At 51.7% G+C, this 25,491-nt stretch overlaps 1 protein-coding gene across 1 annotated transcript; it reads left to right on the top strand.

Annotated features, from left to right (window-relative positions):
• The first annotated feature begins 2,726 nt into the window (after positions 1-2,726).
• Positions 2,727-24,607, top strand: LOC124504198 (lipopolysaccharide-binding protein-like). Its single transcript, XM_047069573.1, is given in 17 exon segments — positions 2,727-2,850; positions 3,501-3,615; positions 4,449-4,577; positions 4,970-5,125; positions 9,171-9,234; positions 12,021-12,084; positions 13,179-13,270; positions 13,957-14,092; positions 14,095-14,132; positions 15,388-15,447; positions 16,341-16,511; positions 19,571-19,638; positions 21,175-21,220; positions 22,125-22,188; positions 22,610-22,704; positions 23,040-23,116; positions 24,245-24,607. Coding segments are annotated over 17 exon segments (1,554 nt in total). The 3' UTR covers positions 24,300-24,607.
• The last annotated feature ends 884 nt before the right edge of the window (positions 24,608-25,491 follow it).

Genomic DNA, 25,491 nt, shown 5'->3' with positions numbered 1-25,491 from the left:
CCCAGGAGAACCACCCCTAGAAATGTCGGCTCGATAACAAGCAGACGAAGAAGAGGCAAGGACTACCCCCCTGATGTCCCATCTTCCAAAGGGGAAGGAAACCGGACTCAACTCTGGCCACAGGCCTCGGGTTGTGGACGTGAAATTGGGGGCCGCAAATAGAGGACAATTCTCCCAAGGGTTGAGTTTTGCCTGGGGCAGCTGCTTGGAATTGAGTCTGTCGCTAACAGGACCTATGGGGGCCTCCGTTTACCCACTCGGAGCTGAGAGATATCAGGTTTGGTGGGTGCTGATGAGTCTCAGCAAGGGTCACCTCACTGCCACGGAGATAAACACAGAGGACTTCCAGTTCCCCGGGGTAGCCCCTCCCTCCCTCCTTACATCAGAGCAGGGAAGAGGGAGGGGTGCGGGAAAGAGAAAACCACCCTGCATTGCACACGCATACAAGCACACCCATGCAAGCTCACACACGCACGCATGCACACACACACGCTCATGTACAACCACACACGTGTGGACATGCATGCACACACGCGCGCACATACGTGCTTGCTCGCTCCGAGCCACGAGAGCCTCCGGAAGTCTGCACGAGGCAGAGGGAGAACATTACGTAGTAGAATATGAGATGCGGGTTCACCTGGACAGGACCAAGTCTTCAACCGACCGTGATGGAAGGGTTTGAATCAGGACTGAGATGTCATGGAAGGACCCCCCCGTGCAGGGCAAAAGGGGGATTTAACACAACATAGGGATTGTCAATTACAGGGAAATGAAAACTCTTCCATGTTCATACTTGACCAAGGCGCTTCCAGAGGAGATTCTGCCCATGTGTGCTCCTCGTTCTCCGTCACTCTCTCCGCCCCCCCCCCACCCCTAACCCTTTGCTTTCCCACAGTTCCTTGTGCTTTCTGGAATGCACAGTGCTGCCTCAGGCTTCCATACTCCAGCTGGTGCTGTTCCCTCTGTCCAGGATACCTTTCCACCCTGTGGCTGTCTGCCAGACTCCTGCGGGTATTACTTTGAAACCCAAACCAAGCACTGTCTCCTGTCTTGATTGCTCCCTCTCTGGGCTCCCACGGGCGCTGGAATAGAAGCTGTCGAAGCACCTTCGGTGTCTCCTAGCACTTCCCACAGTGGAATTTTATGTTGATTCGACTGGAAGGAGATAGGAGCCGGGAAGACGCAAAAGAGTGTCGAGAGCCAGGCTGCTCGCCGTACATCTTGTTACATTGATTGTTGAGCCATGTGAAGGTACTTCTTGTTTGAAGAAAATTAAACATACAAGACAGGGCAATAAACGGATTGATCGTGCTGCTGTGTAGAGCACTACTCTACAAGCAAAAGGAGGGAAGTATTGACACAAAAAATAATACGGATTAATCTCAGAAACGGAATGCTGTATGGCAGAAGCCGGTCAGCGCAGTCAGTATGCACACTGCATGGTTCCACTCACACGAAGTTCTAGAACAGATAAAATGAATGGATGGTCACAGGAAGCAGGCCAGTGGTTTTCTGGGAAAAGAGGTGGGATCAGCGATTGGTTGCTAAGAAACACGAAGGAAATTCCCAGGGTGATGCAAATGTTTTTATCCTGACCGTGATGCGATCACACCGGTAAATACCTGCGTCAAAACTCATTGAACTCTACACTTAAAATGTCCGTGTTGGGGCGCCTGGGTGGCTCAGTCGGTTGGGCGTCCGACTTCGGCTCAGGTCACGATCTCGCGGTCCGTGAGTTCGAGCCCCGCGTCGGGCTCTGGGCTGACGGCTCGAAGCCTGGAGCCTGCTTCCGATTCTGTGTCTCCCTCTCTCTCTGCCCCTCCCCCATTCATGCTCTGTCTCTCTCTGTCTCAAAAATAAATAAACGTTAAAAAAAAATTTAAAAAAAAGTCCGTGTTTCATTGCATATAAATCATATCTTAATAAAGTTGCTTTAACACAATGTAGGCAAGGGGCACCTGGGTGGTTCAGTCGGTTAAGCACCTGACCCTTGATTTCCGCTCAGGTCAGGATCTCACGCTCCGTGGGTTCGAGTCCCACGACTGGCTGTGCGCTGACAGCACGGAGCCTGCTTGGGCTTCTCTCTCTCTCTCCCTCTCCCTGCCCCTCCCCTGCTTGTGTTGTCTCCCCCTCTCTCTCTCTCCCTCTCTCTTTCTCAAAATAAATAAGGATATAAATATATGTTAAAATTTAAAAAAACAAAACAAGAGAATATTTACAACTGTCTGGAGCCTAGAGTCGCAGAATCCATCTGTCGTACGTGTGGCCTGACTTGAGATCATCTTGCAAGACGTCAGCGGGGAGAACGCGGGGGGCCCGGGGAGCCAGAGCCAAACAACGGGGTGTTGACATTTCAGTCTGTAAATAACGGAGAATGAATGGAGGTGTTCATCACGAGAGAGGTGTGGCAGGAAGGCTCCTCTGACAGCACCGGGCAGGAGAGCTTAGAGGAGGAAGAGGGTGGGGGTTGTGGTCCCACTTCCGCTACCCTTAGGCCAGAAATAAACCTCAAACGATTCCACAGGCGACTTTCTCCCCGTCTCAAGTTGCTAAAAACTGGACTGCCCCAAAGCCTTGAACTTTCCCCGTCTTCTCTTCCAGCTGGCTCAGTTCCTCCTCTGGCCCCTGGCTTTATAAGCACCTCAGTTCTGCTGTCACCTTCAATAAGGGAGGCTCCTACGGAGAGAGCCTGACCAACCTCTGCCCAGGACGCTGCTGAAAACTGGATGATGGCCAGGCCGTCCTGTGTGGTGTTGGCCCTGTTGCTGCTGGCGGAGGTCTCTGGGTCTGCTGAAGGGGCGTCTAATCCTGGGTTCGTGGCCAGAATCACCAGAAAAGGCCTGGAATACGGTAAGGGGGTCGGCCATCCCTCTGGTGCGGCTGTTGCCCACCAGAGTGGTGTCGCAACCAGGAGAAGGGGTCTTAGAAACCCCGGGTATGTCACTCTCTGGGCTTCAGTTTCCTCATCTTGAATAGCGGAGGCTAAGGGTGGGGCTAGACCGGCATTTTCCCCAGGGGGCCAGCGGACTGTCCTGGAATTGCTGGGGCGCACGGTAAAATACGGATTCCGAAGATCCGCCTACTACCGACGGAAGCGAGGCCTGGGAATCTGCATGGGTAACACAGGGTCCAGGCGATGGTGAAAAACCCGAAGGTCTGACTGCACTGCAGTAACTCATTCCTCAAAAGCTCCCACGGTATCGTATCATTGTTTCCACGACCTTGTTGAATGAATAGATAACAATTGCCACTTACCTGGCACTTGGAATTCACGATCTAATTTCATTCTCAGGCGTAGGGTGGTATCATTGTTATTACCATTGTACGGGTGGGGGGAAGCGAGTCTCAAGGAATTCAAGGGGCTTGCTTGGGAGCACACCAATAGTAAATGACAAGTCCTACATTCAATCCCAGGCCGTGTGATTTCAAAGCCCAGGCATCCGACTGCTACGCTTGGCTGCCTCCCAGGGAATGAGCTGACTCCCCCCATTTCCCCTCAGCCCACCGCTATGGAATAGCCACCCTGAAGAAGGAGCTGTCCACGGTCAAGTTGCCTGATTTCTCAGGAAGCTTCAAAGTCGGTTGGATTAAAAGCGTGAGCTATGAGTTTTACAGGTGAGGTCTCCATTCTCCACTGCAGGGGCAGCGGAGGAGGAAGAATGGGGGCCTAGGTTCACGGGGTGGGAGGAAATAAACATGGAATCTTCACTTGGGTTAAAGGCAAAAGGATCACGGCCAGCTCTTGTGGGGCTTCTGGAAGGATCTATATGTTTCTTGAATCATCAGGACGGGAAGGAGAGCCTTAGAAACCATTTATGAGCCCCGCGAGGTCAGTCCTATAGAAACTACCCCTAGATTTTTGTTCTGCCAAAGACCCCCAGGTTCTCTCCTGATTGCCCGGATGATGGATCAGGCCATGCCACTTAAAGGTCAATAGCCCTTCCCACAGCCTACAGTATCCCTTGCATCTGGTTTTCGCAGTGGGCTACTTTTTAGTTTGTTAACACATCCAGATCTGCCACCAACTGGGAGTTCTTCAAGGGCAAGGGCTGAGCTGTGAATCTCTGTGTCCTCTGTGCCTAGAACCGGGTCTCACAGAACAGGGTCTCAATGGATGTTGGTTGAGTGAAGTAATGAGTGTTGATCTGACAAGAGCCACGAACTCAAATGGCCACAGGGAGGGGGTATGTACCAGGTAGGGTGACTGTATCCATCACGGACCAGCCAAAAAAGCAGAATCCACACGAGGAACTTCGATGGAGGGAATCTAACATAGGGAACTTTCTCCAAGGTGTTAGAAGAACCGAAGAGCCAAGTAGAGGACAGTGAAGCAGCCAGAAATTCATAAAAACAGCGAATCACTAACAACCCTAGAGCCGAGAGCCTCGTGTGGAGGACTAATGGGCACCTGGCTTTTCTGGGTTTGATAGTCTGCCTTCCTTCTCCAGACTGAAGATCCATCGCTTCGAGCTCAGGAACTCGGATTTGAGACTACGCCCAACGCAGGGGATCACAGCCTCCTTGACCAATAACTACGTGTCTGTCAGCGGGAACTGGAAGGTGAAAAAGGCTTTCATGTGAGTGGATTTGGGTGAGATTTGGGCAAGGGCAGGTCCTCCCACTCTGGGCTTCCATTTCTGGGTTCTTAAACAACCCGTCTGGGAAGGACCCAGATCTGACTATCCTGAAGCCTCTATTTTATCATCTGTAGAATGGGGTCAATATTAACCCATCTCATAGATGCAGTTGTGGATTTAATAACAGAGCAGATGCAAGGCATTTAGCAGTGTGCCTGCCTGGCACACAGCAGATGTTCAATAAACGCTGGCTGTTTTAGCTCATGACAGAGTAGAGGCTCAGTTAGGATACACAGCTAGTTAGTGGGGAACTGGGGACTGGTCTGCATTCTATTGGCTCCTCTTCCTACAGGGGACCGATCATACATTTGCTTCCCATTTCTCCCAATCAGCACCCTCGATGGTACTTTCGACGTGCGTGTGGATGGCATTTCCATCTCGGTTTCTCTGAACTTGGGCAAGGACCAGTCTGGACGACCCACTGCCTCTGTGGCCCACTGCAGCAACTCCATTGGCCACGTCAACGTCGACATTTCTGGATCTCTAAGGTAAGAGACTCCACATGCTTGCTGGAGATTCTCGGAGACGCCTCGACATCCGGCCCACCCAGGGATGCTCCCAGTGGGGCATAAGAGGAAGATTTAAGGTTCATCAAGATCAGAGGTCAGTGAATCTGCAGGCCGATCCAGTCTGCCTCGTGTTTTTGTAAATAAAGCCATGGGCACACAGCCACACTCACTCCCATGTCGTCTACAACTGCTTTAGCGCTACAAGGGCAGAGTTGAGTCGTTGCAACAGAGACCGTGTGGCCTGCGATGCCAAAAACGTGCACTATCTGGCCCTTTAAGAAGGAGTCTGCCGGCACCTGGGCAAGAGGGCTTTTAACGGCAACCCAGGATTCCAAAGTGACTTGCCCGGAGGAGATGCTCAGTGAACATCGAATGAATAATGCCAGTCCCCAGATGACTGCCTTCCCTCCGCTGGGGTTGTCACTGCGTCGCCCAGATCCTGGCAGGACACAGGGCCTAATTGATAAGAATCTGATGAAGAGAATCTTAACTGGAGTGTGGACAGGGCTCAGGGGTGTTCAACAAGGGGTGTTGAAACTCCTGGAGACCGACGACAGTAGGGAGCTGTTACCACCCCTAGGGGTGAAGGTGAAAGGGGAGGGAAGGGTGTTGCCAGAGCCTAGAAAGAGCTGGAACCTTGGAGAAGGGGCCCTGGGGCAGGTATACTCACACACCCTGTCCCTGTGGCACAGCAGGAACACACTTGGGTGTAAATACCCCAACCCCTCGCTCATTCCTGCCTGCGCCCCCTCATCAGCCAGACAGCAGGAGAGCCTGAGGGATGAATCTCCAGAGGCCAGCCCCCAGGACACAGAGGAGAGCAGAAGGGAACTGGCAAGGGGGCGGTGGCAAACAGAATGAATAGCCAATCACCTCTTTGCTAGACATGAATTCGCTGGGTGACCACGTTGGGGAAAAAAATGTCAACAGAAACATGGGGTCCTTTAATCCTGTCAGCTGCAGGGGCATTTATATTTCAGGAAGCCCAGAGACCGTTAACTGTGCATTTACTCTACTGACAAATGTTTTCTGCACAAATACGAGGGGCTTTGAACTTAAGGCTGCCATTTGGAAAAGGAAACTTTTAGTTGAGCCTGGATGGCTTTAAACCACTGTATTGTTTTATTTATTTAATTTTAATTTTTTTTACGTTTATTTATTTTTGAGAGAGAGAGAGAAAGAGACAGAGCGCAAGCAGGGGGAGGGCGGAGAGAGGGGGAGACAGAATCTGAAGCAGGCGCCAGGCTCCGAGCTGTCAGCACAAAGCCCGATGCGGGGCTCGAACCCACGAACCGGGAGATCATGACCTGATCCAAAGTTGGACACTTAACCGACTGAGCCACCCGGGTGCCCCACTACTGTATTGTTTTAACTGGGTGGGCATAATACCCCATTTCTCAGGAGCAAAGCCATGAAATTCTGTGTAGTTTACACACACACACACACACACACACAGACACAATGGAGATGAACACAGTGGCGGCCAGAGAAATATTTTAGCTAGTTTGTTATGGTGGTGATAGCTGCATGGGTGGGTGCCACTGATAGGGACACAGCACTATGATCACCCGTGGTCTTGACCCAAGTGGGGAGTTGGTAACTACTTAATTGTTCATTCAACAAATATTTATTGATCCCCTATTATTTGCCAGATGCTGAGCTCAATGCTAGGAATACGAGATGATGCACAACCCACAGGGTCCCCACCTTGGTGTAATTCGTATTCCAGTGGGGGGAAGAAGACATAAAGTATATTAATATCTATTGAATTGCTTTCAACATAGTTGTGATAACACGCTTATAAGGAGAGAGTCCAGATGCTGTGAATATAGAGGATTTACCTAGCATTTGGGCAGAGACAGATTCTTCACGGAAAGGATATCTGAAACGAGCCTTGATCCTTAGCAGAAGAGGAGGAGGGGGGATCTTCTCCGGTGGAGGAAGAAACATGTGCAAAGATCCTGAGGCATGAAAAGTCTGTACTTCCCAGGAAGGGAGTGGAGGCCAGTGTACCTGAAGGGCTGGTGCTTAATTAGAAAGAGCGAAAGGAATAGGCGGGAGCCAGACTCTAGTCTTTGTCCCAACGTCAGGCAGCGGGGAGCCATTGAAGGATTTTAAGAAAGGCAGTGATATGATCAGATTGGCTTTTTTTAGAAGATCGCTCCCTAGGAGATTAGAGCTGGGCAGAGTGAGTGGAGGGAGACCAGAGAGGAGAGAGGCAGTTGTCCGGGTGAGAGACGATAATGTCCCAGGCAGGTGATGGCAGTGGACGTGGGGGAAAGGGCATGTGACAGATTTAGGAGTTGGACCGAATCTGGGCAACAAGAGGAGGAATGGGGCCAGGCTGACTTTATGAAGTCTGTGATCCAAGGAAAGTTTCCTACTGCTTCAATCTGTTATGCTTCTACTCAGTGTTGGAGGGGTCCTCAGAGGTGTCAGAGGGGGTGGGCTTTTCTGGAAGCAACACCCCACCCACAGCTGTCAGGGACTCCAGCCGTGCTCTCTACAGCCAGCGTCATTCAGATCCACCCAGGGGGGCCAACATTCACCCAGGCTATGAGTCCTGGGGCTCGCTCAGGGGACAGAACCCTGGAAAGTTCAAGATGCTTTCTGCAGAATCCCAGGGAATACTTGTGTCCGATTTTACTGCATGAATTTATAATATACCTACATTCATAATACACATCACTCAATCAGCCAGCATTGAATGGCAAAGAAAAATCTATGGGAGAAAAAATGTTACCAGACATGATTCCACGGACTCAGTTCACTCACTTCCCACAACCTCTTACCCTCACCCCAGGAGAGCACACAGCGTGGGATGTCTGTTTGGGGGCACAATTCTCACCGAGTGCTACCTGGGGTGGGGAGGGTTTCTCTGAGAGCAGCTTTACCTGAAGTGGGTTAGACTCACAGCATGAGCCCAGGAGGTTATTCACCAGTGGCCCCTCAACACCTAACTCAGTGCTTGGCCCATCAGAGGAGCTCAGTAAATGTTTGTTAAATGAATAACTACTTGCTAAACTGCCAGGTAAGTTGTTCAGTGGATTTTGTAGGGTATAAAGAATGGACCTTACCCTGCTTTCTTTTTCTTTTCTTGAGGTATAATTCACACATGACGTTATAGTAGTTCCAGGCGTACGACACAGTGACCCGATACTTGTATAGATTGTGAAATGATCGCCACAGTGAGTCTCGTTAACATCTGTCACCACACAGGGTTGCATGTATTTTCATTGTCATGAGAACTTTTAAGACCTACTCTTAGCAACTTTCAAACATGCAATAGAGCATTATTATCTATAGTCACCACGTTGTACATCATAGCCCCATGACTTATTGGTTTTGTAACGGACGTTTGTCCCTTTTGACCTCTTCCGCCCATTTTGCCCCCTGCCCCCGCAACCACCAATGTGTTCTCCGTAGCTATGAGCTTGATTGTTGTGGGGTTTTTTTAGATTCCACGCATAAGGGAGATCGAATGGTATTTGTCTTTCTCTGTCTGACTTATTTCACTTAGCGTAATATCCTCAAGGACCAGCCATGTTGTTGCAAATCGTAAGACATCCTTCTTTTTTATGGTTGACTAATATTCCTGTGTGGGGGTGTGTGTGTGTGTGTGTGTGTGTGGGTGGGTGTACCACATTTTTTTTATTCATTCATCCTTTGATGAACGTTTAGGTTGTTTTTATATCTTGGCTATTATAAATAATGCTGTAGTTAATACAGAGGTGCCGATAACTTTTCAAGTTAGCGTTTTCAGTTTCTTCAGATAAATACCCAGAGGTGGAATTGCTGGGTCATATGGTAGTTCCATTTTTAATTTGTTGAGGATCCTCCATACTTTCTCCAGAATGGTTGCACCAATTTACGTTCCCACTAAGAGTACATGTGAGTTCCTCATCTGGCTGGGTCCCTTCTTGGGACAACGTGGGGGAAGATCAGATCCGCGAATGGCCCTCCTTTTTGGAGTCCTAGTTAATCACACAAAGTGGATCCTGACTTCTTTCCTCTTTTTTTCCAGCTGGATCCTGAACCTCTTCCATAAAAGAATTGAAAACAATTTCAAAAACATCTTAGAACAAAAGGTAAGCAAAAGGATAAGTAGATTTGTGATTAATACAAGGACAGTTTGGCACGTACATAGGTACATATTTGATATTTGGAAAGAGCCTTGCCTCTTAAGTATGCTGTCATTTGAATGTGCTTAGTAAAACTTTCTTCATTTATGGTGCAAAAGCAAACTTCAAGGCTTTCCTAAGTTTGTGGGACCACGTACGCTAAATTAGCATTTGTAGCTGGCAGAGCGTTTGATATCTAGTTGTAGATAATATTACGGACATACGGACGAGTGACTTTGGTCGGATCCTTCCCTCACACCATACACAAAAATCAAGTCCAGGTGTTCTAAGGATTTAAATGAATGCCAAACCAAATCCAAAACTTTTTAGGAGAAAATCTAGGATATCCTTTTCACCATATTTAAGGTGACACTTAAATATGACTCATTCTTAAATATTCTTAAATATGGCTCACCCTCCCCCCACCCCAAATGCACCATATTGAAAATCATAGTGGGACTGATCTTCAGTACCTCTCACCTCCGGAAAAAGCCTTGGAGGCAAAGCGTGGCTCTTCTTGGGAGTGCCTCTTCCGCTTACCTGGTGTGTGTCTTTGGGCACACTGAAGGACCCCCCTGGAACCTCACTCTACTCATTTGTAAAATTGGGACAATGAGCCCTACCTTGAAAGGGGCTGGTAAGGATTTGATTCGATAACCACTTAGCGCTCCTGGCACACAAGCTGTGCTCAGAGCACTCACCAGCAGTACTGTTGGAGACTCATTTCTCAACTGCATTTCACCTCCCGGAATCTTTGCTCTTGACCACATGAGTCCTGCAGTCAGACCTCTGGGGTCTAAATCCCAGCTCTGCAACTTGTCTGACTGGGATGCTGTGGTTAACGGGCTTACCCTCTCTGAGCCCTGGGATTTTTTTTTTTTAATGTTTCATTTATTTTTGAGAGAGAGAAGGAAAGTGTGTGTGAGTGGGGGAGGGGCAGAGAGAAAGGGAGACACAGAATCCGAAGCAGTCTCCAGGCTCCGGGGTGTCAGCACAGAGCCCGATGCGGCGCTCGACCTCATGAGTTGTGAGATCATGACCCAAGCTGAAGTCAGTCACCTAACCAACTGAGCCACTCAGGCGCCCCTGAGACTTGGGATTCTTATTTATAAAACAGAAATAATCATAGTGTCTACACTGAAAAGCTGGTGGGAGGACCGTATGACATCATGCACACAGGCACTGACGAGTGCCTCGTACAGAGGAAGGGCAGAGTAACCGACACGAGGCTATTTTCATTGCCATGTACGCCCCAGGAGCCCTGTGCAGCAGGCTGAGGTCAGAGGCAAGTTGTGGTCTCTGCCCAGCTAATATAGGAAACATGGGCCAGAAAAATCTGGATACCCTGCGTCCAGTGGGGAATGGGGCAGGTGTCGGAGAGGCTGAGCCCAAGGACTGGTCAGTTTCCCGGGATGGGAGCCCTGGCTGCGGCTCCCACAGGACTGAGGGTGCAGATAGAGATATGAAGACAGAGAGGACCTCCGACCCAGGGGCTTGGGGTGGGCGAGGTCAGGCCCCAGCAGGGCCAGCTTCCTGGGTGGCGCTGCCCTTTCCTTGTGCTCCGGGAGAGGCCAGGTCAGGCCCACCTGATGCAAGCTGGCTTGGAGTTTGCACAAAACAGTGGTTCCCAAAGTGGGGAAACTTCCCCCAAACAAAATGTTGATTTTAAGTGATTGTGGAGCCTCGGTATTGCATCATACAGAATGATGGCATGAACGAGTGATCGCCTTTGCAGTCCTCTCCCTCTTTCATCAAAGGGGAAGTCTCCGTTTGGGGTCAACGTATCCTGAACGCTTCTCACAAAAAAAAAAAAAAAAAAGGAGCATTATCCAACGAGGCAGCCGTATCCAGCCTGGCTTTTTTTTTCAATCCCTTGTATTCTTTTTGCCCAGTTATATCGTGTGTATGCCAAGGGAGGCCAGCTTTTCGCTGACAAGTGCTATAAAATTTCTGTATTTTTTATTACGTGTATGTGATTCTTGAAAGGCCCCTTGATGCAAAGTGAACATTAAGTAAATGAAGAGGTGAGAAAGGCCAAGTCAGAGAGGTGGTGTAGGAATAGCAGAAGTTGGGAAATCGGAAGCCTAGGGACTTCTGGGATCGTGCAAGCCGGAATTCTGGACGTTGGGAGCAGGCTGGTGGCCCCTGAGGAACTGGTCTCAGGACTCTCCTTCTGGCTTTGCTTTGGGGCCCTCTGGTGGCCTTCATCAGTACTGCCTGCAGACCAGGCACCTTGCTCCGTAGGATCCCTTATTCCCAGGTAGCCGGGAGGCAGAGCAAGAAGAGGAAGCCAAGGGGCTGAGGAAGGAGGGGTTGGAGCCTCTGGTTCAAGAGCGGCCTCCTGCACCTGACGGCTCTTCTGCTTTACCCCTCGCTCTCTAATAAGCGCGTCTACGTACTACACTTCTTGCCCCTCAGCTGCCAAGACATTGAACTGAGGACCATGACAAGAGCAGACCCCGGGGCCAGACTTGGCCACCATCCACTCTTAACGTGGGTTCCAGAAAAGTCTAGGGACTTAAGCTGGGCCCCCGTGTGTGGCCCGGCCCAAATGGCACAGTGACCGGGTGTTGCGTGCTGATGAAGGTAGCGGCCTCTTCTCCCTTTCGACACGCTCCTCCCCCCCCTCACACACCTACCTACAGGGTGGGGAGATAGCCCAGGTTTCCTGGAGGGTGGTGGGGGGAAGGGCAGGGCCAAGGAGACAGAGGGTAGAGGGAGACTCACCTGACTTTCTCACGCACTTTGGACAGATCTGCGAAATGGTCCGGAAGTCAACAGCCTCTCACCTGGAGCCCTATCTCCGGACGCTGCCAGGTTTGGAGGCCCCCTCCCTTCTCTGGGTGCCATCAGATGCCAGGACACCTGGTACCCCTGGAGCCATCACCATCATTTCCCAAGAGCCCCGGGAGAACTTTCCCCACTAAGGACCTCTAGAGTTGGATACGGGGTAACCCCCTCTCTTGGGGGTCTCTTCCGGAGGTGGGGGACTCAGGAGAGTAAGGGTAGTGACTCAGAAACCTGCCGGGAGCACGAGGTGGGCAGAGAATGACAAACGCATGGGAGAATCACGGGTCGGCTCTGCCCTGGCTGCTTTAACGAAACAGGGATGCTCTGAAGTCCCCGCGTAGGGCCGGGGGTCCACCCAGCCCTGCCCCTCTGGCTGCCACAGGGACCTTTTACAATAAGGTCGGGTCTCCCCGTCTTCTTGGGACCTAGCAAAGATTCCTCTGACTCTCAGGACACTGAGCCCAGCTTCGAGTGACAAGGCCACACAGTCCCGATATGCCTCGAACATCGCCAACTCCTCTGATACACCCTACGTGCCTCTAATACGCTCTGTACTGCTACAAGATCCTTGCACATATCGTTCCCTCTGCCAGGAACGTCCTGCCCCACTTCCACCCCCCTTTCACTGAGTCAACACCCATTCCTCCTTCAGATCAGAGCCCAAGCAACCCCTCCTCTGACTCCCTGTCCAAATCAACCTGCAACCCCCTATTTCACCCTCTATTATACGGCTGATACCATCCAAGGGACCTACGCTACCTAACAGAGTTGCACTTTTACATTTATTTGCTCGAGCATTCGATTGTCTTTCCCTATCTTCCTCCCCACCCTGGACTGTCAAAGGACAGGGATTTGGGCTCTCTCGCTCAGCTGTTTCATCAGCCTCTTGCATTACACTTGGCACATGGCACATGCTCAGTAAACATTGAATGAACGAGTGAACGGATGCACACAGCACTCTCTTTGTGACTGAAGGTACCATGGATCGGCCCCAGCCCCATTTCCATTCTCCAAAGGCAAAAGTCCATGCGAAAGGAGAGCCCTGAAACTGTGCAGTGCACAACGCACACAACTGTGTCTGACTACCCTATCCATAACACTGTCTCTTTCCTGTTCCACAGTTATCGCCATGATTGACCAGGTTGCCGGCATTGACTACAGCTTAGTAGGAGCTCCCCAAGTGACTTCTCAAGTCATAGACACACCCTTCAAGGTAAGTTGCTGTGGAGATGGGACTTTAGAGCTCAGGACTAGCAGAAAATCAGTTCTACCTCCCAGAGTCGGCTCCTCTCCTCCTTCTCTAGTCCATCTGCCTATAAGTCCCCATCCTTGGCCAGTGTCCACAGCAGCAACAGGAAACTAATATACCTTCTCTTGATTCCAGTCTCCTGCAGGATTCCCCGGGGGGTTGAGCCAGGCCCTAGAGCGCCAGCCTCCTCCAATCGTATTTACGAACCATATTTACGAACATTTACTATGTGCCAGATGCTGAGTATTTGTACGAATATTGACTTATTTAAAATTTATGCCACCTAGAAACCATTGGCCCCATCCTAATTCGGCAAATGAAGCAGTCGAGGCACAAGGAAGCTGGGGACTCACCCAAAGTCCCAGAGCTAGCAAGTGGCAGGCCAGGGATCAAACATGCTTTCCACGTGCCCCATCCTGAGCCTGGGAGAACACGGCACGTACCTCCCCACCCGGCTCGATGACAGGGAGATTTGGGACGGTTGTCGGGGTCTAAATATTGTGGGGCACTTTCAGGACCCCAGGCCCACATTCTGGAGAGGAACCACCACCCAGGGCGCAGGAGACTTCCCTAGGCAGGCTTTGGATGCCTCTGCCGGGCACCCTGTCTGGTAGGAACCTTAGGTGGGTGATGTGTCCCTCTGTCTCCAGGGTGAATTCTTTGGCCGAAACTCGCGCTCCCCAGCCCCCTTCGATGCTCCTCCCATCAGGCTATCTGAGAAGCAGGACCACCCGCTCTACTTTGCCGTCTCCGAGTATGTCTTCAACACAGCCAGCCGGGTTTACCACAGGCTGGGCGCATGAATTTCACCATCCAAAACCAGCACGTGAGTAGGAGAAGGAGGAGCCTGGGGGTCCCAGGAGAGAGCGTCAGGCAGGACGGTAGACCAAGGTTAGCGGTGTTCAGGGAAAGAACGTGCCATCTGAAACCCGCCGTGTGGGTTCAAATCCAGGCTGTGCCTCAGTTTCCGTCTGTGCATGTGGATCCCAGAGCTGCCTCTTCCCCAGGGATCTGTAAAGAGCGCGGTGTCTGACCCACGATACAGATAAGCTACTGTCGGTAGTGCTTTCGAACGTAAGCCAGACTCTGCGGTGACCTGTCCGGTCCTCCAAGTGGCAGTGGACGTGGGAGAGAGGGATGAGGGGCAGCGCCCGTGAAGGATAAAGGGGAGAGGAAGGGGGAGTAGGAAGGGAGAGCCCTCAGCGGGAGATGCAGTCCCGACACCGACACCGTGGAGGAGGGGCCAGGCGGGCGCGCTGGGTAGGAGTGCTGGAGGGCCCCCAAGCCCACAAACCGTGAGATCGTGACCCGAGCCAAGTCGGAGGCGTGACCGACTCACCCACCCAGGCGCCCCCCCGTCTGGCTCATTGTCTTAATCCCGCCTGTGACCACCAAATTCTCCAGATCTATATACACCCTGGCTGTTCTCCGCCGGGGGCTGAGGGCTGTCTGGGAGAGTGTGGCCCCAGCACGAATGAGACAGCAGGATGCTGCCAGCCACCTGCCCTCCTGGAAGTGGACCCCCTGAAGTCTGAGCCTCGCACCCCCACAGCCAAGCACTATGATGAGTGCCATACGAGCAGCCCACGGAAAGAGGGGATCGTGAGGGAGGAGAGATCCAGGAAGGTGGGCTGCGTGCAGGTGCAGGCAGCGTTCGCCAAGCCGGAAAATCAGCAAGTCATTGGGGCCGGTAGAGGACGGCACCATGAGGGAGGTTGGGGGGCCAGCCATCTCTGGCAGTAGATTAAATCCAGGTCGCGCTGGTTACGAGACCTCACTGGCCCTTGAGGGGAGCATCCTGAGAAACTATAAACAACAAAAACCGACTTTTGTTAAGAGTTTACTGAGTCTCCAGGCACTTAGCGCTCTGCCCACACATGGTCTCATTCAACCCTCGCACGCTCTGCTCGGCGGGCGCTGTTATGATCATCCCCATTTTCCAGGCACAGGACCTAGCAAGGGGTGCCGGAAAGTAGCCCGCCAAAAAACTGGCAGGAGCGGTATTTGAACCCAAGCTGTCTGACCTCCAAGTCCACATCGCGTCCTGCATCTCAAGTAGCCTCGTGCTTCTTCTACTGCAGATTCCCCAGGACTCTCCAATCCGCCTCCACACCAACTCATTCCGGGCCGTTATTCCTCAGGTAAGACCCGTGAACACTAATCTGGGAGTATAAGGCAACCCCTCGACCTAGACCAGATGTGGACATTGTACTGGCATGGCCACGAGCTGTGTCTACACTTCCTCCAAACAGCTTACCTATTAGAACGGTGGGTAAAGATAAAAGCTATTAATTTTTGCATGCACAAGTCCCATCATTCTCTGACCCCTTGTGGCATAAAGTCTCAGGACCTGGATTCGGGATTGATTGCCTGTGTTTGAACCCCGGGTCTGCTGTTCTCCATCTCTGGAACTCTCCAACTCTGGAACTCCGTCTTGTCGGGCCTCAGTTTCCTCATCTGTCAAACGGGGACGATAATAATACCTGACCCGCCGGGTCGCTGGGAGGCTCACATGGGAGATGATAGCACCGAACCAGCGCAAATGTATAAGGTCTTTCTGGGGCACAAGGGGGGAGGGCACATCGGGCCGGCTCATAATGTGGGGCTAGGCCACTAATTGATATTTGTTTGACGGTTATGTGAAGTGTAGCCGAAAAGTGGCGGAAGCCGAGGGGAGAACAATCGGTGCCCCCTCTCTTGACCCAGGCAATTCAACCCCAGGCAATTCAACCCCAGCCCCAAACTTACACTGTAGTCAACACAAGCTGGCCCGCATAGGCAGCAGTATGGCGACCATCCCTGTTACCGGAGCGTGCCCACTGGGGGTGTCTCTCGCTTTATTAGACAACACCTGTCTATTGGAAAGAGTTCTGGAAAACACAATGCCCGCCCTCCTGTCATATTTCCACCGCTGGTCAAAGGCCCTTGGAAGTTTGGACTTTGGGGATCTGCCCACCTGCCCTTCCCTGATACAGCTCGGGCTCCTTCTGTCTGTCTCCCGCCCTCCCCTGAGTCTCTGCCCTCTTTTCTCCAGCTGGCCAGGTTGTACCCCAATACGGAGCTAGAGCTTGAGACGTCTCCCAAATCGGCCCCGTTCCTGATGTTCACCCCTGGAAATGTGACCCTCAGTCCAGTGATAGACATCCAGGCCTTCGCTCTCCTACCCACCTCCTCTGAGCGCAAGCTACTCTTCGAACTCAGGGTGGTAAGTCTGATCCCAGCTCCCCAGAGGAGCAAGGGGTTCCACCTGCCACGGTGTGAGCCTCTCCCTCCTCTGAAGGACCGGGAGACTGCACAGTTCATAGACGCTGGAGGCTGCTTCTCCTTGCCAGCGGCGTGAGGGGACCTTGCATTTCAGGCTTCCCAAGGGCATACTTAATCACATCATACACTGTCACAATTGCGAGAAAGCTTAAAAGTCATTCCCTCCAGCTACGCTGGACAATTTTAGCTTGCGCACTCTTACATTTGCTATAAAAATGTGTTTGATTTAAAGCACAACCCTTCTGAAATTAGTATAAATAACAATCATCAAATTACCTTTTTAAAGAAGGTATAAAATGTAAAGAAGTCTTACGACGGCAATACTCTCCAAACTGAGCTACACGTTCAACACAATCCCTATCAAAATCCCAGCTGGCTTTTTTTGACCAGCTGATCCTAAAATTCATATGCAGACTCCAGGGGCCTAGAATAGCCAAAACAATCCTGAAAAAGAAAAACAAGCTGTAGAGCTCCTACGTCCCCATTTCAGAACTTACTAGAAGGCTACAGTAATCAAGATAGTGTGGTGCTGGTGCAAAGAGAGACATACAGATCAACGGAATAGAATTAGGAATCCAGAAATACATCACCATATTTACAGCCAAATGATTTTCAACAAGGGGACCAAGGCAATTCAGTGGAGGAAGAATAAGATTTTTTTTAAGTTTACTTATTTTGAGAGAGAGAACACGTACTAGTGGGGAAGGGGCAGAGAGAGCAGGAGAGAGAGAGAATCCCAAGCAGTCTCCCCAACACCGGGCTCGATCTCATGAACCATGAGATCACGACCTGAGCCGAAATCAAGAGTTGGACGCTTAACCGACTGAGCCACCCAGGTGCCCCAAGAAGAAGCTTTTAAGAAATGGTGCTAGGGGCGCCTGGGTGGCGCAGTCGGTTAAGCGTCCGACTTCAGCCAGGTCACGATCTCGCGGTCCGTGAGTTCGAGCCCCGCGTCGGGCTCTGGGCTGATGGCTCAGAGCCCGGAGCCTGTTTCCGATTCTGTGTCTCCCTCTCTCTCTGCCCCTCCCCCGTTCATGCTCTGTCTCTCTGTCCCAAAAATAAATAAACGTTGGAAAAAAAAAAAAAAAGAAGAAATGGTGCTGGGACAACTGGATATCCACATGCAAAATGAAACCAGACCCCTTCCTTATACCTACACAAAAAATTGACTAAAAGTGGACCCCAAACCCAAAGGTGGGAGCTAAAACTACAAAACTCTCAGAAAAAAAACACAGTGTTAAATCTTCTTGACCTTGGGTTAGGCAAAGACTTCTGAGATGCAAATCAAAAGCATGAACAACAAAATTAAAAAATGGGTTGGGGCGCCTGGGTGGCTCAGTCGGTTGAGCACCGACTTCGGCTCAGGTCACGATCTCGCTGTCCGTGAGTTCGAGCCCCGCATCGGGCCCCTGTGCTGACAGCTCAGAGCCCGGAGCCTGTTTCTGATTCTGTGTCTCCCTCTCTCTGACCCTCCCCCGTTCATGCTCTGTCTCTCTCTGTCTCAAAAATAAATAAACGTTAAAAAAAAAATTTTTTTTTAAATGGGTAAATTGGACGTCACCAAAATTAAAAACTTCTGTGCTTCAAAGGGCATAATTCAAAAAAGTGAGAAAACCCACAGAAAGAGAGAAAATGTTTGCAAAGCATATATACGGGAAGGGATGTGCTTCCAGAATATATAAAGAACTCTTACAAGTCAGTCATAAAAACGACAAGCCAGGGACGCCTGGTTGGCTCAGTCGGCTAAGCGTCCGACTTTGGCTCAGGTCATGATCTCACGGTTCGTGAGTTCGAGCCCCATGTCGAGCTCTGTGCTGACAGCTCAGAGCCTGGAGCCTGCTTCGGATTCTGTGTCTCCCTCTCTCTCTGCCCCTCCCCCGCTCATTCTCCACCCCCTCCCTCTATCTCTCTCTCTCAAAAATGAATAAACATTAAAAAAAATTTAAATGACCATCCAATTTCAAAAGGGGCAAAACACTTCTGCTTCTGGGAAGATGGGCTAGATAGATGTCCATTTCCCCCACTCCTGCTGAGTACAACCAAAAACCTCACACGTTACATATAAAATAAACAAGAAAACTCTGAAAGGCAGAGAGAAAAAGGTGGATGGGCCAGGGGCCTCAGGATCTAAGGAAGGGCATAATGATGAGTGCCCTGGGTTTTCTTTTTGCCCTACAGAGTTCAATTTGGGGCAAGGTGGAAACACTCCCAGGCACAAGCAAAAAAGAGCCCCAACAACATCCTCCTGTCTCTAGCCAAAGGACCAAAAACAGGACAGCCTCGTAAGACAGAAAACTTCTAGACAATCCATAACTCACTTAAGGCTATCCCAACATGCTCAACACCCCTGCCGGGGTGTGTCAGTGGAACAGAGAAAAGGAGTGAATTAAAAGATAGGACGATAGAAATGAGCTAGTCCAAACCCGCAGACTGAACAGACGTAAGGAGTCTCAGGGCCCCGTGGGACTCCGACAAAAGATCTCACCTTCATGTCTTCAGAGTCTCAAAGTAATAATGGCTGGGAATTCCCCAAATTTGGCAAGAGACATAAATCCAGAATAGCGAACCACCCTAGATGTCGCCTGGTTCAACCCCACCCCTCGACGGACCAGGTCCCGGGGTGGGCTGGTGGGATCTTTAAATGTCCCTAGGGCTCAGGGACTCTCTGAACTTCTCTTAGTAGCCTGCTTCAAAGCCCAGTCATACTTGTCGGTGGACGGTCTCCCTATTCGAATGTTCTGTGTCTTTAGCTCCGGCTTATTTCCCCTTCTTGATGCTTCCATTAAGACCTCTAAAACCCCAGCTCACCTTTCTTAAAATCGGCTGGAGAGCCACCAACATTCTGCATCCCCAGCCCACAATCCTCGGGTCGCTCCTTTTCACCTACATGTTCCACATCCCGCCGTGGCTTCTATTTCTGAAGCATTTTCTCCCGGACTGGGAGCCAACCGGACTTCTACATGGGCTGAGAGTCTGAGTTACCCCCCTTTGGTTTTCTAGACAACCAACATCTCCGCCACCATCAATGTGAGCTCCGGCAGGATCGTTGGTTCGGTGACCACGGGCAGGTAAGAGGCCGTAGGATGAGGGGAGGAAATAGGGCAGGATGGGGAGAACCCGGCAGTGACTGGAGCATCTAGTCTGTTGGCTGATAGGACTGGCATTGACCCTTGGAAACAGAGATCTCCACGGGGGCTGGCCTATCCTGTAATCCGGGTGCCCCTTTGGAAAGGCATGTTGACATGGCATGCATGAAAGTCATGCTTCCCTGTCCCCTCTCAGGCGTCAGTGGAGGAGCCGGACTTCCGCAAAGGGATAACTTAGGAACCGTAATCTAACTGGAAGGTGCGGGGCTCTGCAGGGACTTTGTATAAAAGATTGAGAAAAACTATCAGTAACCTGCACAGGAGAAAGGGAGACTTGGGATGCAGATTTGCTGCTCCCCTGCCCAGACACCCAGACAGTAGGCAAGTCCTTACCTAACCAGGGGGCCAGTGGGGGGGAGGGGGTGCAGGCTTTGGGCGGGAGGGAGTATATCCCCAGCGAGGGCTGGCGCTTCCCCTGGCGGTGTCCTCCGTCTGGAGCCCTCACCTGTGTCCCGTGTGTCACTGGCTTTGGGTGCTGCTGCCTGCTGGGGAGCAGGTGCAGCAGGTGCATCAGAGGAACTGATTCCTGGCTTCGGGGCTAGATGCGTGTTGGCTGATAAAGTGCACTGACCCCATTAAGATGAACATCTCCTTTAGAGGCCTTTAAACAGAGAAGCCCATGGTGAACATGTGGGCCGTGCAGAGGTCCCAGAATTTGAGTTTATGCATAAACCTGGCTTGGGGTGGGGTGGGGGGGTGGGGTCGCAGTATCCGAGCGGACAGCCAAGGGCTTGGGCTGTGGAGAGACGACAAAATGAGGGGGGACGTAAGAGGACCTCACACGGTGGTTTCATCAAGGAATTAGCAGAACGATTCTGCCCTATGAGAAGAAAGCAGAGATCAGCCCAGGGTAGTTAGAATCCCTGAACAAGAGAGCCCGGCCAGCAGCCAGGAGGTTCATGGGGAAAGCGGGGGGAGGGGGGGGGTTGGCTGCTACAGCGACAGCAACCGAGGTCCCCGGTCCCCGGAACAATATTGTCTGTTCCCAGACAAGAACAATGATAATTGTTTGCATAATTATCATGCAAATAACGCGTGCTCACGGCAAGAAAAGGTTGCAAATTGCAAAGGTGTAAAAGAAAACCACCCCCGAATCCCCCCCTAACCCTGCCACGTAGTACTAGTTTCCCGCTTCCTTCCGTTTTTTGTGCCGTTTTACGTAATCGGGCGAGCAGAGCATTACTTTTTGTATCCCGCTTGTTCCAGTCAGTGTTTGTATCGTCACAATTTATGTAAGTTGTTGCAGATGCTCTGCCAGCCTTATTTTTAACAACATCGCTTCTTAAATCACCGGGCATGCTTGAAGGCCTTAAATGCGCCACACTGCAGAGAAACGCTGGGGTGCCCAGGCCCCGGGGAAACGGCCTTGCCCGTGGGCACTGGGTGCTCCCCTCGGGTACCGGCGAGGAAGTAGCGGTCACGGCTCGCGGTGACCCGTGCCTCTCTTTCTCCACGCAGTAAGCTGAAATTGGAACTGAAACACTCCAACATCCGTTACTTCAACGTGAGTTGTTTTCCCCGGCACCTCTTCTGTGTGTTCTCCGAGCAGGGATTCGGCGCGGGGCGGGGCGGGGGAGGCCACAGAAGACGCATCGTGGAAACGGATGCCGTGTCTAAAAGTTAATCCTCCAAGAAGGGCGTTGCCTGAGGGCCAACGGAGGCAACAGGACGTGGACATCAAGAGCGTTGAAGGAAGATAGATCTGGGCGCTTGTACCAGATGTACCGCTGGGTTACTGCATGACGTGGGGAAAATGACTTAACCTTTCTGGGCCTCAGTTTCCCTGACGGTAAAATGGGAATACTGATACCCACCCCAGCTACTTCGAACGGGAGCTATCACGTGACATGGGGCAATGAATTTGGTAAGGCCCTTTGACAAAGTGCCTCACACAGAGTAAGCTCTCGGTATATATTCAGTGTCGTGATATCATGATAATAGGAGCCCGGGTCCACAACACCTTACCCAAAGCCCTTAGAGCTGATGGGCTTCAGAGTTGAGAACTTTTGCCAGGAAATCTGGGGCGTCCAGCATAGGTTAGCTAACTCTTTCAGGGGGATCTGGGGCGGCGCTCTATCACCAAACACATTAAAACTTCTGCAGCAGAAGTTTAAAGTGTTTGCACAGAGTGGAGTAAGAACCACGAAATATCCCGACGGCAGTTCAGGTCCGGGGTTGCCATAAGATGAGCCCGTACGTCCTGATGGCGAAGGAAGGTCAGAGAGTGGGGTTTAGGAGATCGGGAGTAAGGAGCTGTTTGTTCATCGGCAGCCAACCTGCTTTGGGAGTGGGGTGGCATGGCGGTGTTTCTGGAGGCGGGGGCCAGGCAGATGTCCTTCCCTCGGACTCGTTTTCATTCACACCTTGTTTGTTCCCTTTGCTCTGCGCACCCCCCCCCGCCCCGCCAGGTGGATCTGATGGAAGCCATCCTCAATTACTACGCGCTGCACACCCTGTACCCCTCTCTCAACGGTAAGCCTAGCTGCTACCGTGCAAACGTTGAATTCTACCCTTTCTGTAGGAGTCAGGGATCAGTCGGCCTGCCGCTTACCAGGCTGAGCCCCTCTTCTTCCGGGACCCCGCGCTCATGGAGCGCACGCTTGGTTGGGAAGGCAGACGTGTAACGGGCAGTGACAACCTGCGTGACAAATGCCTTGACAGAGGAAGCACAGGGTGCTGTGGGAGCTAGGAGGAGGCATTGAACATGACTTAGAGGTCGGTCCAGGCTTCCAGGAGGTGAGGGTCAAGTTGAGTCCCAAAGCACAGGGAGTTGGGCCAAGGGAGGAGGGGCATTCCAGGCAGCACCTGGAGAACATCTGGAGTTGGCACCCCGGGGTTCTGGGCCAGGGTGGGTGACTGACTTGCTCGGCGACCTTGACTTTGATGGAAGCAGCGCTTGGCCCAGTAGCTGCCGGAGAACCAGCAGGCCTCCTTCTACACCACGGCCTTCTCCACCTGGCCTCACCACCTGCCTTTTACCACCAAGAGGTTAGAGCAGGAAGTCATCCTGGAAAAGAGAGAGCGGCGGAGAGGATGGTCCTCGGGGACGAGTCCCTGGTTATAAGTACAGCATGTCCCATCCCGGGCCGCTCTGGCTGGTGGAGGCTGTCCACATCTGTCCCCTCCTGAGGAAGCCGCATTTGCCGGGCATTTTCATCTACATGCCCCGCTCCCCACAGAAAACCGGCCCCGAATCCAGCAGCCTACCGCATTTCAAAGCAGCCCGCCCTGTCACCGGCCAGCGGCCAATGCAGTGAGCTGTGTCCCCACACGTCCTCAGCCTTCTCCGTCCAACCCGTGTCTCTCTGCTGTTTATCTTCCAGCAAAGCTTGAGGAGGGCTTCCCTCTGCCTCTGCCAAGGGACACCTACCTCAACAGTTTGGAGCTCCACGTCCACAAGGTCAGTGAGACGTGGGGTCTGGGTGGGGAGCCCTAAGGCCTCCTGGGAGGGCTGCTTTCGGGGCAGGTAGATATTAGGAGGAGCCCCTGATTCCCATTTACATCCTGGACCTAATGTTTATAGGAACAAATATTTTTGTTTTAAATTTTGGAGTGCAGATGCAGGTTTGGATTATGTGGAATCTTGGCTTCGTGCAGAAAGGCTCAGTTCCCAGTAATTCAGTTCAAACACCTTAACTGCACATCAACAATGTGGAGGGCCCTATACCCATGTGTGGCAGGAGGAAAGCGTGCACAGGGGTCAGATTAGACGCACCACTTCCGGGTTGATGAGCCAGAACCTCCTTGGTGGTGTGAGAGTCCCCACTGGGCCACCAGCCAGCCTTCCCTCCCACAGCAGCAAGGGATGTTCCCGGAGAAAAACTGACCAGGCCTTTTAGGGCAAGAAGCACGTCAGGGGCAGGGACAGGGACAATGACAGTTTATAACTCCAGAGACACCCATGTCTTCAGTGTTCATAGCACGTTCTTACTCCAAGGTAATTCTAGACTACATCCTTATAAATTAATTATGCGAGGGGAGTAAACTGAGGCAGCACCCAGAGGCACATTGTTCTCCTGGGAGAAAAAACTTCTGGGGGACGGACAGTGACATTCATGCGTGTCTTCCAGAACTCAGCAGATCGGGAAATGCAAATAAATTCCCGGAGGGCAGGCAGCTGAGAGGGACAGTGTTTTGTTTTTTTTGTTTTTTGTTTTTTTTAATTTTTTTTAATGTTTATTTATTTATGAGACAGAGAGAGACAGAGCATGAACGGGGGAGGGTCAGAGAGAGGGAGACACAGAATCGGAAACAGGCTCCAGGCTCTGAGCTGTCAGCCCAGAGCCCGACGCGGGGCTCGAACTCACGGACGCGAGATCGTGACCTGAGCCGAAGCCAGACGCCTAACCGACTGAGCCACCCAGGTGCCCCGGGACAGTGTTTCTAAAAACCTCCAAGACCTAAAGGCATGGCCTTTGCACTTGACCCGGTGTTTCGGTTCAAGTGAGAACGTGCCTCTAGACCCAGTGGTCTCCTACGCTGCTCACAAAGTGAGCTTTCTTGTGTGTCCTGTTTGCCTCCTCTCCAGAACTTCTTGCTCTTGGGGGCCAACCTTGAAGAGGCCGAACACTGAAGAGGAGTAGCCATGGCCGGAGGAGGGGACGACGTCACAGCTGGGGCTGCCCCTGCCCCCGTGGGGGTCCGGAGGCTGCAGCTGCACTGCCTCCACTCCCGTGAGGGCCCCCTCCATATGGACACTAGTCACCGGGGAGCCTGTGGCACCTGAACACACGCCTGAACAGGTGACCCCTTCCCCCGCCTTTCTCCTCCTCCTCCTTCCCATGTCCCTTCGTGGTTTCTTTACGGCTGCCCTTAGCCTTACTCTGGGCGGCTCGCCCCTGGCTACCTACCTGCCGGCCACTGGAATAAACTTCAGTAAAGGGGGAAAGCATGAGCAATGTCTAGTCGCCACACAGCTCAAAGCACCTCGCTCACCACGAAACGTGAACTTAGTCCCCTGTGTCCTTTGGTGTCGTGGTTACAGGAGCAAGAGTCAGACAGAGGGGGCTCAGCGCTTTGTTGCCACTTCCTTGATGCGTGATATTTATCAAAATGGGAACGGGGCGCCTGGGTGGCTCAGTCGGTCGAGCGTCCGACTTCGGCTCGGGTCATATCTCGCGGTTCATGGGTTCCAGCCCCACACCAGGCTCTGTGCTGACCGCTTGCTCAGAGCCTGGAGCCTGCTTCAGATTCTGTGTCTCCTTCTCTCTCTGCTCCTCCCCAGCTCACGCTTTGTCTCACTCTGTTTCTCAAAAACAAATAAATGTAAAAAAAAAAAAAAAAAGTTTTTTTAAAGATCCTTTAATACACTAGGAGTAAGATGACAGACTTCCAAATTTTAAATAAATCTGTCTCGAACCATCAACCAACAGCATACCTCTGATGAAATCATCGAAGTGTTCTGGTTTTTACCTCGGAAGGCCCAGGAAATGAGCCAGCAAGGTCCGATGACCTTACCCAGGAAAATCCAGGGTGTCTAAGAGTGAAGATGGGAGATGGTCAGCAAGGATGGTGAACGATAATGAACCAAAGTGAAATATTTGCCTTGAATGCTCAGTTAGTTACCAAAGGCTGATGTCCAGCCTACTCTGTTCTGTGCTGATAAACTCCCTGTCCAGCTAGCCCCCACTGTCCCCTGAAGGCAGGAATTCCTGCCTCTCCAAGCCAGCCTCGGGCATAAGGTCTTTTGTCCAAGATCATTTCCTCTAGCATCTCCATTAGAAGTCTGTCACCATCTGTCATCTCTCATGGAGACGGCAGCTTTGTGAGGGGTCT

This window comes from Lynx rufus, unplaced genomic scaffold (assembly GCF_022079265.1).
Source record: "Lynx rufus isolate CCGP_SWC_20201006 ecotype Redwood Valley unplaced genomic scaffold, mLynRuf1.p SCAF_8, whole genome shotgun sequence".
Classification (NCBI taxonomy): domain Eukaryota; kingdom Metazoa; phylum Chordata; class Mammalia; order Carnivora; family Felidae; genus Lynx; species Lynx rufus.
Note: the sequence above shows the minus strand (reverse complement) of the source record. Positions and strands in the feature narration are given on the sequence as shown.